The following is a 12,583-nucleotide window of genomic DNA, read 5'->3' as shown; positions in this document are numbered from 1 at the left end:
CGTTTGTTTCAAAGTCTTGTTTACTCAGTAGAACGCTAAAATTCGTTGTGGTGTTACATGCAAAGGGATATCTAGGAAAATATTGTTACACACGCTTCATAACGGCGACTGACATGCTTGCCCGCAACCAACACCTTCTACCACAGCTGCTATTCCGATGCATTTGTTCTATCCTTAAAAAATGTTACTCAATAACGGTCGTGACCTGAAATATATGTCAGCGTGACCAATTTTCCATGTTCAGTCGGTCGTGGTCAAACTTACGTCCAAGAGGCTTAGCTCTCTTCGAAATGTCTTTGGCTTGGTGCTGCTTGATTTTCGCCAGACGAGCCCTGTCAACTATGTCAATATTCCTGTTGAAGAATTGTCTCGACTGATGGGAGATGCTTACTCTTCCTCAGCCTCGCGCTCAAGCATCTTGACACGGTCTCTTGCCTCCCTCACAGCGGCTTTTGCCTGGACAAGAGCGCGATCCGCCTCTCTCTCAGCAGTCTCGGCCTGAAGGACTCGCTCACGTGCGGAAACGATGGACGGGTCTTCGTGATTACGGTGGAACAATCCGCCAGAGCCCCGGGTCGAACCACGAGAGACTTTGGAACCACCACGACGATTATGCGAGTCGAAATCAGAGGACGAGGCGGAGGAGGAACGACGGCGGTTGAAAAAGCCTCGCCGTGGGCTGCCGTCGGCCGATGAGTTTGAGTGTCTGGGTGCAGTTGTTTGGGCGGGAGTTGGCTGTGTGGTCTTGTTTCCAAAGAGAGGCATCTTGATTGGTGAGTGAGAGGTTGTGTAATGTAGATTTGCCTAAGGATTTTACGAGGTAATGTCCAAAATGGTTCGATTGAAGGCGATGGCTGCTGTTTTGAGGATGTGCTATGGCTCGCATTTTAAATGCTTGTGTCCTATGCCATTCTATAGATGATGGTGTTGTCCCAGAATCAGGTTTTGAATGCCCGTGTGACGTAGCAATGTGGACGAGGCTCAGGAAAAGGGAGTGATCGTCAGCCTTTTTAGCCCTGAGCAATCCAAATGACGCCAAACGTCGGCAACTAGAGCCACCAGGGTCATAGATCGAGGTGTTGGTCTCACATTCTGGGGAAGACAGACCTGGACCCTGCACACCCTGATAGCTTCAGATAACTTGCTTCGTCGTATCAGGCGCGTCCAGACCGTGCAGTGACGACGGCACCTACATCTTGGGAGATTTAGCGGAAGGCTAGCGCGCTGAACAAGTCCAAGCTTATGGCGATCTGGTGATCCCGTGGCTGAAGAGGCGACTCCTTCATCCAATCCACTAGTTGTATTAACAGGTTTTGCATTAAGAAAGTTCAGAGGGAATTGTAAAGATCGGGAGAGATATCTCGATGGTTTTGAGCGGGAGCACTAGTCTACACCGTCTGATAGGTTGATTCAGCCCGCATCAATCCTCCACAACTGAATCCCAAGCTCCGACGGCTGTAGCCTCGCGAGACAACATGCCTGTTTTGCAATTATCAAGAATTGAACACTCCTTCAACACTCCCAAAGAATTGGCATGTTTCAGTTGGGCACAGTTGGAGACCTGGAGACCAGTTGGGTGCGAGTGACCGCGATTGTGGTGACGTCAGCATCGAGGTGGCGTCTGGTGGCGTCTGTGCTGTTTGTTCTGTTTTGAGTCTTTGGCTCAGGGTCCTAACAAGTCACGTGCCAGAATTGTTGTGATGAGAAATCACGTGACTCGACTCGGAGCAGTACTCGGGATAATTGGATACCTGGTTGTAGCACTAAAGCCAGTGGTAGAAGAATCCTCTCCAGGAGAGTCTATTGCTTTTCCCTTCAACTTCCAGATCGGCCGAGTCCATATATACTGATAGAACAAGTTGGTTTCGTGGAGCTGCCGAATGGTTGGGAGAGCAATGTTTGACATGTTTCCCTTCATCACGCCTTTGCAATCCACCCAGAGTGTATCATGAAATCGAATATGCGATTAGCTTTATTGACATCGATCTAACCCATCGGTCAGTAACAGCGCCCATGATAAGAAAGCGATCTACTTACCCTGCAGACTCCCCGAGCCTCCTTTTTCTTCATCTGCCCGCCTTGTTTCATGGCTTCCTTCAATAAGCCTTCTTTGAGTGCAAGATATGGCTTCGGTCGAATATGGAGTGTGTTGCACAATTGAATTTCTTCCTCGCTCAAGAGCTGCAGATCAGGAGCATACGCTTTATCCTCTTCCAACTTCCATGGGGTCGTCCCATTCAAAGGCTGCACCACATAGCGAACTTTAGGTTTCGGACCTGCAGAACTGTCTGGACCGCCGGCCTCCGCAAAGAGTTTATCAAAGTCGTTCTGCACGGCGGGCTGACTGTCAGCGAACTGAGGTACCGTTTTCTGTTTGCGCTGAAACCGGAGAGGCAATTCGGGTGTGGTCAACTTGGATGCTTCTGTGGGCAGATCGGGTTGTTGGATTTGGCTGCCCTTCTTAGGTATCTGAGGCATCCTGTCAAACTGTCCCTGGGGTTGATTCCGTAGAGCACGGGCTTGTTTATCAGCTTCGTATTTCTCGCCACCTCTCAAGTCGCTAATACCCATCTGCTTCCATTCCTGTAACTGAGAAATGGCAATGCGCAAGTTGTGCTCAAGAAGGAGGTCCCTATTCAATGCCTCGAAATCTTCGTGGTTCATCATTCGGGCAAAAGGCTTGGCTCTGTGAAGCAAATCTTTCTCCTCCTTCGTTCTCTTCTTATCAATAAGCTGGTTCTTTTTGTATTCTAGTAAGTTGTGCTCGAAAATAATTCGTTTTCGGTCCGTTCTCGCTTTTAGTCTAGAGTTGTAGATGTCGAAGACTGTCATTTTCAACGTGGTCTCCTCATCCATCTGTCCTGTGACAGGGTCAAGACCATCACCAGGCTCGAAGGACATATGCTGAACTGCTTCTTCGGCGTCATTGGCAAACTCGGTCTCAAATTCTAGACGACCAGGCATGAAACCTTGCACCTCGTGACAAGCTGGTACCGAGGCAGTGGGTTTCTGCTTAGGCGTGGCAGGGGGAGCTGACTTCGCCGCTTCCTTACGTTCTTCAATGCGCCGCTTTTTGCGCGCTTGGAATTCATCCTTGGGTATACGTTCAAATAGTCGGGTGTCTGCAGGATCGGCCAGTTCAGGGAGAGGGAACCGCGAACTGTTGATATAGGTGTTGATGTAGTGGTCGCGAACTTCGTCCTTCTCTCGATACCCTCCAATATGCTCTGCTACGTCGGCCCACGAACCGAGTCCATACCTCTCGGAGCCTTCGAGCAGTAACAGTTCTTCATCGGCACCCCAGTCCTCTGTATAAATGGGGATCGAGTTCTGTTCCACGACATGGTATTCATGCGTGCGGGGATCGTGATTTTTAGAGTGCTCTCCGCGAGCAAAACAGGGTACACACAGATCGTATTCGCGACAAGCGGGATTTGCGCAGGATATGCGGACGGTGGAGGTGATATCGATAGAGCAAACATCGCAGTGGTATTTGGTGCCACCGTCGCCGCCGCGCGAGGCTGCATTTTTCCTTATGACACCCATGCTTCTCTCAATACGAGCATCTTCCTCGAGATCGGAATCAGAAGAAAGATATTGCGCGTACTCAGTAGGGATTGTCGCGTCCTCGCAGGCAGAGTCAGCCGGTGGGTCTCGAGGTCGTCGAGGCGCAGTTGGTGACGCAGAGCGCTCGGAATCGGACTCAAAGTAGTCAGCGGTATGGCGGATGGGTTTGCGAGTACTTCGGACAGGCTTTGAGCGTACTTTAGGTGTTGATGGCCGTGAGGATGGCTTTGCAGGCAGGGATATCAGGTTGGTTGTTGTACGACTGACGTTCAAAGTTGGGGGCTCATATCCGCCACCAACACCACCAGCCGCAGCGCGCCAAGAAGCCATTTCCGCTTAGGTCGAGTTCACGTGACCATGGATTCGCCTTCACACGGCCAGTGACGGCTCAGTTTCAGGCCGATGTCTGCCCGGGTCTTGTTCCGCCTTTGGCTGAATAAGGGACTAAAAGCCCACTCAGCAGCCTGCGCCGCCCTCGATTCCCAGTCTCCCACCCGCTGTGACACCTTAGTTTCCAGGTAGTGTGGAGGGCTTCAGTAGTCGCATCACCACCCACACTTCGCCCCGAAAGGTGAAACTCAGGCCCCGGCCGTATCGACCTGGTGTGCTGTTGTGCAACTCGGATTCACCAAACAAAACAAGTCCAGTCCTGCGATCTTCTGTTATTCATCAGCATCCATCTTTGCCTCCCTTCATCCTTGACTGCAGAACACTCACCACTTCTCAACGCTCCTTAACGACTTCACCTCGTCTTCGCCTCGGTTACCTTCAGGTGCTCGTTGTGCCACACTCGCAACCCCTCCTTTCACCGATTGTCTACAACGGAAACCTGCGCTCCTTGGAAATATTGTCGGTCAACAACACACCCTAAGGCTGTGCCTGCAGCACCATATTGATACTTCACCTTTCTATAGTAGGCTATTCATCTGCCTCATTGAGCGGTGGCTCTCGGTCCATCATCATCAGCTATCGAGGTCTCAGCGGAGGTATAACGCTCGAAGATGTCGTGGAGATTGACAAAGAGTAGGTTGATGTAACGGCGCTCCGATGGAATAAAATTGACAAAGAGATAGAATTGAAGGACACTCACCTGGCCCCTCTCACAAGTGGCTTTGGTCGATCCACGTCCACCTCTACTGTCAAGCCAGAAGATGCTTCCCCTGCTACAGACTCACCAGAGTTGTCAACAACCCAGAGCAATACTAGCACCACTTCAGCAAATGGCATCGGTCAGTAAATCGCTTTGAATCCCACTTATTTGTTCTCTGCCTTCCTTACTGACACCAACTAGCTGCTTCCGAACAGCTCACTTCCCCCCCTGTCCAGACGACCAAACCTGGAATCCTGATAGTCACTTTGCATGAGGGCAAAGGATTCTCCTTGCCACAACAATACCAATCAGTATTTAACAATTATTATGGCTCGGGAACCTCGGGTTCAGTCAGACCAAGTTCGTCATATGCGTCTGGGTCTGTTGCGGGATCATATGCACCTCCGAACCGGCCAGTCTCAACTCACGCTGGAATCAATGCTGCACCCACGATTCACGGAAGATACAGCAGCAAGTACTTGCCTTATGCTCTTCTCGACTTCGATAAGCTGCAAGTGTTTGTCGATGCCGTCTCTGGTACCCCAGAGAACCCGTTGTGGGCAGGTGACAACACCTCTTTCAAGTTCGACGTGTCACGAGTGTGCGAGCTCAGCGTCCAGCTATACCTACGTAATCCGGCCGCCAGACCTGGGGTTGGTAGAAGTGAAGATATATTCCTTGGTGGCGCTAGGGTCACCCCGAGGTTCGAGGAAGCCCGCCAATTCGTGGCGGATCCAAAGAAGAGCAAGAAGGAGAATGAAAAGGCGGAGGCTGCGTTTTTATCCCAGGAAAAGCAAGCCGGCCAGCTCGGGACCGAGTGGCTGGACATTCAATTTGGAACCGGCTCCATCAAGGTTGGCGTGAACTATGTCGAGAACCGACAAGGCAGCCTCAAGATTGACGACTTCGAGCTCTTGAAGGTTGTAGGAAGAGGCAGTTTCGGCAAAGTCATGCAAGTGATGAAGAAAGACACCGGGCGGATCTACGCTCTCAAGACCATCCGAAAGGCTCACATCATCTCTCGGTCCGAAGTTGCGCATACTCTTGCAGAAAGATCAGTGCTGGCGCAGATCAACAACCCCTTCATCACTCCACTTAAATTCTCGTTCCAGTCCCCTGACAAGCTCTATTTCGTCCTGGCCTTTGTCAACGGAGGTGAGCTATTCCATCACCTCCAAAAGGAACAGCGATTCGATATCAACCGCTCCAGGTTTTACACCGCAGAGCTGTTGTGTGCATTGGAGTGTCTTCACGGTTTCAAGGTCATCTACAGAGATTTGAAGCCAGAAAATATCCTGCTGGATTATACCGGTCATATTGCCTTGTGCGACTTCGGGCTGTGCAAGCTGGATATGAAGGATGAAGACCGAACCAACACGTTCTGCGGAACCCCCGAGTATCTGGCCCCAGAACTTCTCCTTGGACACGGGTACACGAAGACGGTCGATTGGTGGACTTTGGGCGTCCTCTTATACGAGATGCTTACTGGACTCCCACCCTTCTACGATGAGAACACCAACGAAATGTACCGCAAGATTCTACAAGAACCGTTGCACTTCCCTGGTCCTGAGATCGTTCCCGCAGCGGCGAAGGATCTCCTTCAAAAGCTGCTTGACCGCAATCCTGAGCGTCGGTTGGGAGCAGGCGGAGCGGCTGAGATCAAAGCCCACCACTTCTTTGCCGGCATTGACTGGAGGAAACTCCTGCAGAGAAAATATGAACCCAGCTTCAAGCCGAATGTGGTAAGTGTGAGAACTGATGTCTCTAGAAGCTGTCGCTAACATGTGTCTCAGGTTGATGCACGAGACACCGCCAACTTTGACAAGGAATTCACGTCCGAAGTGCCCAAAGATTCTTACGTCGAAGGGCCTGTGCTGTCGCAGACTATGCAACAACAATTTGCAGGATGGTCATACAACCGACCAGTCGCTGGACTTGGTGACGCAGGTGGTAGTGTTCGGGACCCCGCGTTCGATCGCATTCAATAGAGACCTCGGCGTGTTCTTGTTTCTCATGTAATGAGCAATGAAACGGTCTATGAATGAAAGCTGCATGTCGCGGACTGGTGGCAGCCGTGGCCAGGGACTTTCCTTCCAGGGATAGGAATAACAACACCTTTGTCAATGTGGCGAGTCAATCAGTATCTCGTTGCTTCGGTTTGGAGATTGACATCGGATGGGACTTTCAAAGTGCTGGGAAAGCAATTCTGCTGGATCACTGAACTGCTGCACATGCTTCATTTCTTCCTGTGAGCGTTTGGGCATGGACGGCCCTGATGGCTCCAGTCTCAAACGCTAGAGCTGGCCCTCACGATTTGATCTTGAGCACATAGAGAGACGGGTTTCAATAGCTGTGTTGCCCTTTTCTGCAGGAGCTGCCAATACAATACGAGTACTCGGTGATATCCCGCTTACAAGTACAAGAGTACGGGGAACGTGTGCCCTTGGCGAGCGTGGCGAGATATCTCATCTTGACCTTGGCTTTGGCGGCCCGCCGCAAAGGCTCGCACCGCTCCGACTTGGCGCCGGGCCGGAGCATCAGAAATGTCCTTCAACGTTTTCACTCTGTACAAGTGACAAGATTGTAACGCCTAGAATCCCAATCACATCTCGCTCTGTCTATGCCCTCAGCAGCCACGACCACAATATGCATCCCCTAGACCGGGCAGTAAAAAGCAAATTGTCATTCGGTATGGGCTTCCAGGTCGGGCGTCCGACTTTGATGGGTTGGATTCTTAAAATGCAGAGAGGGGTGTACAACAAATCTGTTCTCTGAGATTGTAATGACCGTGGTTCTCATTTAGGAGGAAACGATAGGTGGTACTGGCAAGTACCTATCAACGAGGCATTCCAAGGGTCTGACGACAGTTTACATGCCGGCAAGTGTGGTTCTTTCTGCTACTTGACCGCCTCTCTTTCCTGATTCCTTTTCATGTCCGGCGCTTTCCCTCTTGACCCAGCTCTCAGCCCCTCTCTGGCTAGTCTCGGTGACTTCTGTGGAAGCGGTCGCCACATGAACCTAGGTAGGACAACCCGTATTCCCATTGATGTTCAGCATGCACACACCACCTGCTACTTCATCGCCAATAGTCAAGATATGGGTCCCGGCACTCGCTAGATTATTTTTCTGCTAGCTCTGTGTCCAACCTGTACAAAAAGACAACAGTTAGTCTCGACAAGCCACTCCTTGAACCTCCTCGGCACACGGACAGGTTGAGAGGAGGCATGTCAAAGTCCCCAAATTCTTCAGAATGACAAAAACTTACAGCTATCCAAGATCTCCAGGCCGGCATTTCCAAAGGTGTCCTTGTCGAGCGTGGAGCCAAACCCGCTGTTGAAGTAGATCTCTCTCGGTGTTACTGCCAAAGAGTATCGCGAAATCTATAGTCGAGGTGTATTCGAAGTATGAGCGGGTCGACATCAGTGCGGCATGCTGATGCCATATACACATACCTACTCCTCCTGCAAATCCATGTGCCGTTATATCCTAGCGGACACAGCAAGGGTTGTATTGTAATTTCCCACGGAGCATTGCCCGGGATCCTCGGAGGGATGATTCTCTTCCTTTGTAACTTCAGGGGGCCAGTAGAATACTGCGCGAATTCCGCTCGAGGGCTCAAGGTTGTTCAGGATCAACGAAGACTCGGTCGCATTCTTGCTGGTGTGAGGTTAATCCTTGCCTATCCAAGGAGGTGGATCAGTGAGTCCGTGTGGGCTTTGAAGTCCAGAATCCGCCAGAAGGAACCAGGTGGGAGGGACATGGTTCGAAAATTTGTTGTTCTTGGTCCTGTTGTCCCTGCTTAGAAGGTGGTTGAAACCACTTGTCCACACCAGCCATGGAGATACCTATAAGATGTTGATGATCTCGTCAGTAGAGCTCCTTCAGCACCATCACGGGGCGCACACTAGTTAGCTATCCATGTCCCTCCAGTATAGAACATGCTAGGAGAAGCAAGCATCGCCACTTGGCCTCCAATGCTTTCGTGCTTCACGTCTCATGTGTCTCACTAGACTGTGGTTGATTCCATGCCAGATCCCTCGAATGGTGTGGGAGACTGGATCATTGTCAGATGAGATACTACCAGCTAATGCCGAGACTAATTTCCGAGGCAGAGATACGGGCTAGAAACCCTGAAGTTGCCACATCATGGAGGATCTCAACACCATTGCTCCATAGATCGGGTAGCGGTCAGGCATTGCGGGACTGAAAAGCTCATCAGAACATCAGGCACATCGATTGCCATGGCAGCCTTTGGACTCAGAGGGAGTTGATTCCCACCGACCGAAGGGTGATTGGATGCAAGGTCATATCTGCATTGTCCGCGACATATGTACTTCTGAGCTTCTACCGCTCTGCTTTCCGCCGACGTAACGTGATGTCTAGTATCTCCCATACTGCATCCTTCCGGTATGCAGAATTTTTCTTCCTCAGGCGAACCTCCTCGGAAGATTTGGGCTTTGACAGTCCCTGCCCGTTCGCCTCCCAGTCGGGCAACCGTCTCCAATGCTTCTGCCACATGCACAGCAGAGAAAGCCGAAGAACCCGGGGAGCGAACTGCTTTCTGTTTGCTCCTGTCAAAGCCAGCAGTTGGAGGAGTAGAGAGGCCGAAGACGGGGAACTACCAGGCTACAGTAGTGGGGGTGAAAACTAGCTACGCTCTCTTGTAACAGGCATGGCTCCGAGATACTTGGGCAAACGACGAACAGAGTGTGAGGGAGGGCAGCTCATTTGATCGGTTCCGCGACCTCTTGGATTCACATGCCTTTTCGAACAGGGTGGATCCGTTTCCCCCAAACTCTCATTACATATAGGCATACGGTTCTCGAAATGCCATTTGGCGCATCCTGATGTTCGTTAGTGTCGGATCTTCCAACCTTGTCACGCCAATCGAGACGAGGAAAGCTAGCACGGGGCCTTCACAGGATGAGGATATTGTCAAGATGGTTCTTTTATTTTCTGCCTCACGAGAGAATAACATGGTAAATTGAGGTGCTGGATCTAAGACTGTCCTCTACACTCGATTCCTTCGTCCACCCTGGACCCTGTCTGATGGTTGGTTGCGCGGCGCAGGACGTAACAGAAATCAGGCCATGTGTCGGTATGGTCGGTCCTTTTGAGGTGTCTGATTCGGTCTGAAGGCTTACTGTCATGACCCTCGCGCTCGCGTCAACCGGTGATAGTTGGTCAGTCGGAGAGTTGTGTCTTGACACCGAAGCTGAGGATTGTTTTCTTGAGGTCCTCGTCGGTGAGAGATCCGTCTTCCAATCCCTGCAAGATGCTTGCCACAATGTCGGGGCTGTCAGCGCTGCGAACGACATGTTGCACTCCGTTCTCGGTGTGCGTGAAGGTGTCGGGCTTGACAGTGGTGCAGTTCGACGACCCGAGGTCTCGTTTGCCCGGGACGTTGGTCGCTTGTAGCCATTTCGCTCCCCTTATCGAGGCATCACCCGTAGGGCATATGCATACGAATGCTTGTGCTTGCTCCAGCTCATTCTGGCAGCTGCCGGTCCGAAAGGCGGCAGCTGTGAAAGGTGAGGTCGGGGACTGAGGTATTGCGACCATACAGGCGCCAAAGAAGCCAAAGTCCGCGCACAGACCTGGGTCCAGGTCGTTAACAGTCGCCGATGTGCCTCCTCCACACAGATTGGCTTGTTGAAACAGGACAATGTTGGCGGTGCCGGGAACTGCTCGCACGCCCCAAAAGTGCGGCAACAAGGCGACCAAGACGTATTGGCCAAGGATGAATTGCATGATGACTTTGCAACACCGAGTTCTGCTGATTCAAATATATGATGACTGCTTTGCTTGGGAGTGTTCTTGGTTGCGAAGGCTATCGGCCTTTATAGGGACAGGGCATCCTCCTAGCCACCCTCTCTCAACTGTTGTATCTTTCTCTCTTCCAAGGTCATATGTGAGGCTCGCGGGCAGCTTGCAGATCCCTAGGCTAGAGATGGTATTGCTCGCCGTAGTGATATCTCGAAGTAGTATACAGTAGATGAGCGACAGTTTGATTTCTGTAAAGTAATCATAGTGACCAATTCCCGCAATTCCTTCTCGGGAAGTGTCCGAATGCCCACTCATGCACCGACTCGTCATGCTTGTCATCGTCTTGTACACCACCTGTTTAAGATCCTGAGTTGTTGTTTGCTTCTTTCAACTCACCGCCCTCCCCCTTCCTAATCTCGTAGGTGTGGGATCACACATGTCGCAGATCCGATTTAGGGCATAGAGAACCTCTGGCAAGGTCAATCAGTCCTTTTTACCTCGTGATACTCGTACTCGTACTGTGGACCGAGGGGGATTTTCTACTCCACATTCAAAGTTGCACCATCTCCTTTCGGAACGTGGGTCCCCATTTTGTCACTGTTGCGGCCTTGGCTCGAGCCTTGGAGGCGCGTTCCGAATAATTAGTCCTAAATCCTCACCACAATATCTGATCGAGTATCTTTGTCCCCTTATAGGATTTAACCACATTCGCATAATCAAGCAAGCCAATCTCCACGCTCAGTTTGCTTGACCATAGCTTATTGATATCTCTACAGAGCCAGGTAGGCCCGTTCTGATACATCGACATACTATTTATGCATTTTGAACCGACCATGGAAGTGACAGGACTGAAGAAGGTATTGCAGTCACGATCTAGACTTTGAAACCGTTGGATACACGTTCACTCTCGAACAAGAATAGATTCGATATCAACCGTGTCTAGCACTTGTACTCGTACGAGTGAACAATCTCCACCCAAAAGCTTAGTAGTAACCCCTTCGCTGACGAACCAGTGTCCTCCTCTATCTCTCATATAGGACATGGGGGGAAAAGTTTGGTTGGCAAACTGAAATCCAGAAGGCGACTTAGGAGGATCCTCTACGCTACCAGAGTCTTGTCGAAAGTCCTAGCTCAGCTACTAATGTAAGTGGTCAAGGGACCCTTGACGAAAGTGGCCGCGGTATTCTGTGAGCCCCGAAGGTCCAGGGCATGGCGGAACTGAATGGACTTGGGTGAAGGAAAGGGATGACAAAGCGCATGAATGGTTTGAGACATTTGGTTGAGCGACGAGAAGAGGAAGTAGATGAACTGCGTTACACAGTGTACAAAGTCAAGTATCAGCAATATACGTCAAACTCTGAACCCTTTCCGGTCGGTTTGGGTACCCATACCCTGTATAGACCTCTTCCTCACCATGTAGTCTCAGCAAGAAATCGAAAATGAAGCTACCCAGCTGAATGCAGTGTCTCCGTCTTAACTGACGCGTTAGCGACAAGTTCCTTCTCACCATTCACCGACCAACTCTCGCACACCTCATAAATGACACGTCAACACGACTATACGCCACAAGCCCCGGGTGCCCCGTGTCAAAGCCGTACGGATCTCTCAATAGCCTGGCACAATGCTCCCGATGCTTCAGTTCCATCGAGTCCCCGTCGACCATCTTCCAACCCTTCTCGTAGGCCCGCACGAGTTTCATGAACATGTAGGTGCAATGTCTCAGGTGGAATTCCGGATGCGAGAAGGCAGAGACGTACTCTCCTCTGGCCAACTCATCTTTGCTCATGGGCTTGGTGAGATTCGGGTCCCAGAACCAGCGTCCGTCCTCGAGTGGCGACAGGGACTCGGAGAACTCGCGGTCGAAGCATTCTTCTGGCAGCCACGCCCCCATCATGACATCGTAGTGGCATCCTCGACTCTGTGCCTCCAGCACCGAGTCCCCACAAGACGGAATTATCGAGTCGCCGCTCCATCCTCCACTTCTCCTCCAAGAAACCGTGCCCAGGAGAGAGACCATGCCGATGGAAAGGACGGCCAGGACGACAACCGCATGGTGCCACTTGCTCGGCTTATCCGGCTCCATTAGTCTGCAGATTCGGTATTCGACCCAACCAAAAAAAAAGGGGGGAAGAGATGAAGTGGCCAAAGTATAACGTAGGG

At 51.2% G+C, this 12,583-nt stretch overlaps 4 protein-coding genes across 4 annotated transcripts; 1 reads left to right on the top strand and 3 right to left on the bottom strand.

Annotated features, from left to right (window-relative positions):
• Positions 1 to 188: 188 nt before the first annotated feature.
• AYO21_04516 (hypothetical protein) lies at positions 189 to 765 on the bottom strand (the record flags this gene model as incomplete). The annotated part of the gene is made up of 3 exons (XM_022654488.1): positions 189 to 205; positions 265 to 332; positions 392 to 765. The coding sequence occupies 3 exons, from the start codon at positions 763 to 765 to the stop codon at positions 189 to 191; spliced, it is 459 nt and encodes a 152-aa protein (XP_022513088.1).
• Positions 766 to 1,917: 1,152 nt separating this feature from the next.
• AYO21_04515 (hypothetical protein) lies at positions 1,918 to 3,897 on the bottom strand (the record flags this gene model as incomplete). Its single annotated transcript, XM_022654487.1, has 2 exons — positions 1,918 to 1,986; positions 2,038 to 3,897. The coding sequence occupies 2 exons, from the start codon at positions 3,895 to 3,897 to the stop codon at positions 1,918 to 1,920; spliced, it is 1,929 nt and encodes a 642-aa protein (XP_022513087.1).
• Positions 3,898 to 4,568: 671 nt separating this feature from the next.
• AYO21_04514 (hypothetical protein) lies at positions 4,569 to 6,645 on the top strand (the record flags this gene model as incomplete). The annotated part of the gene is made up of 4 exons (XM_022654486.1): positions 4,569 to 4,590; positions 4,641 to 4,796; positions 4,859 to 6,399; positions 6,451 to 6,645. The coding sequence occupies 4 exons, from the start codon at positions 4,569 to 4,571 to the stop codon at positions 6,643 to 6,645; spliced, it is 1,914 nt and encodes a 637-aa protein (XP_022513086.1).
• A 3,196-nt stretch (positions 6,646 to 9,841) lies between these two features.
• On the bottom strand, positions 9,842 to 10,408 carry AYO21_04513 (hypothetical protein; the record flags this gene model as incomplete). The annotated part of the gene is made up of 1 exon (XM_022654485.1): positions 9,842 to 10,408. One exon carries the CDS (start codon positions 10,406 to 10,408, stop codon positions 9,842 to 9,844), a length of 567 nt encoding a protein of 188 aa, XP_022513085.1.
• Positions 10,409 to 12,583: the final 2,175 nt, after the last annotated feature.

Source organism: Fonsecaea monophora (assembly GCF_001642475.1).
Source record: "Fonsecaea monophora strain CBS 269.37 chromosome Unknown Scaff26, whole genome shotgun sequence".
Taxonomy (NCBI): domain Eukaryota; kingdom Fungi; phylum Ascomycota; class Eurotiomycetes; order Chaetothyriales; family Herpotrichiellaceae; genus Fonsecaea; species Fonsecaea monophora.
The sequence above is the reverse complement of the archived record's forward strand: the minus strand, read 5'-3'. Positions and strand labels throughout refer to the sequence as shown.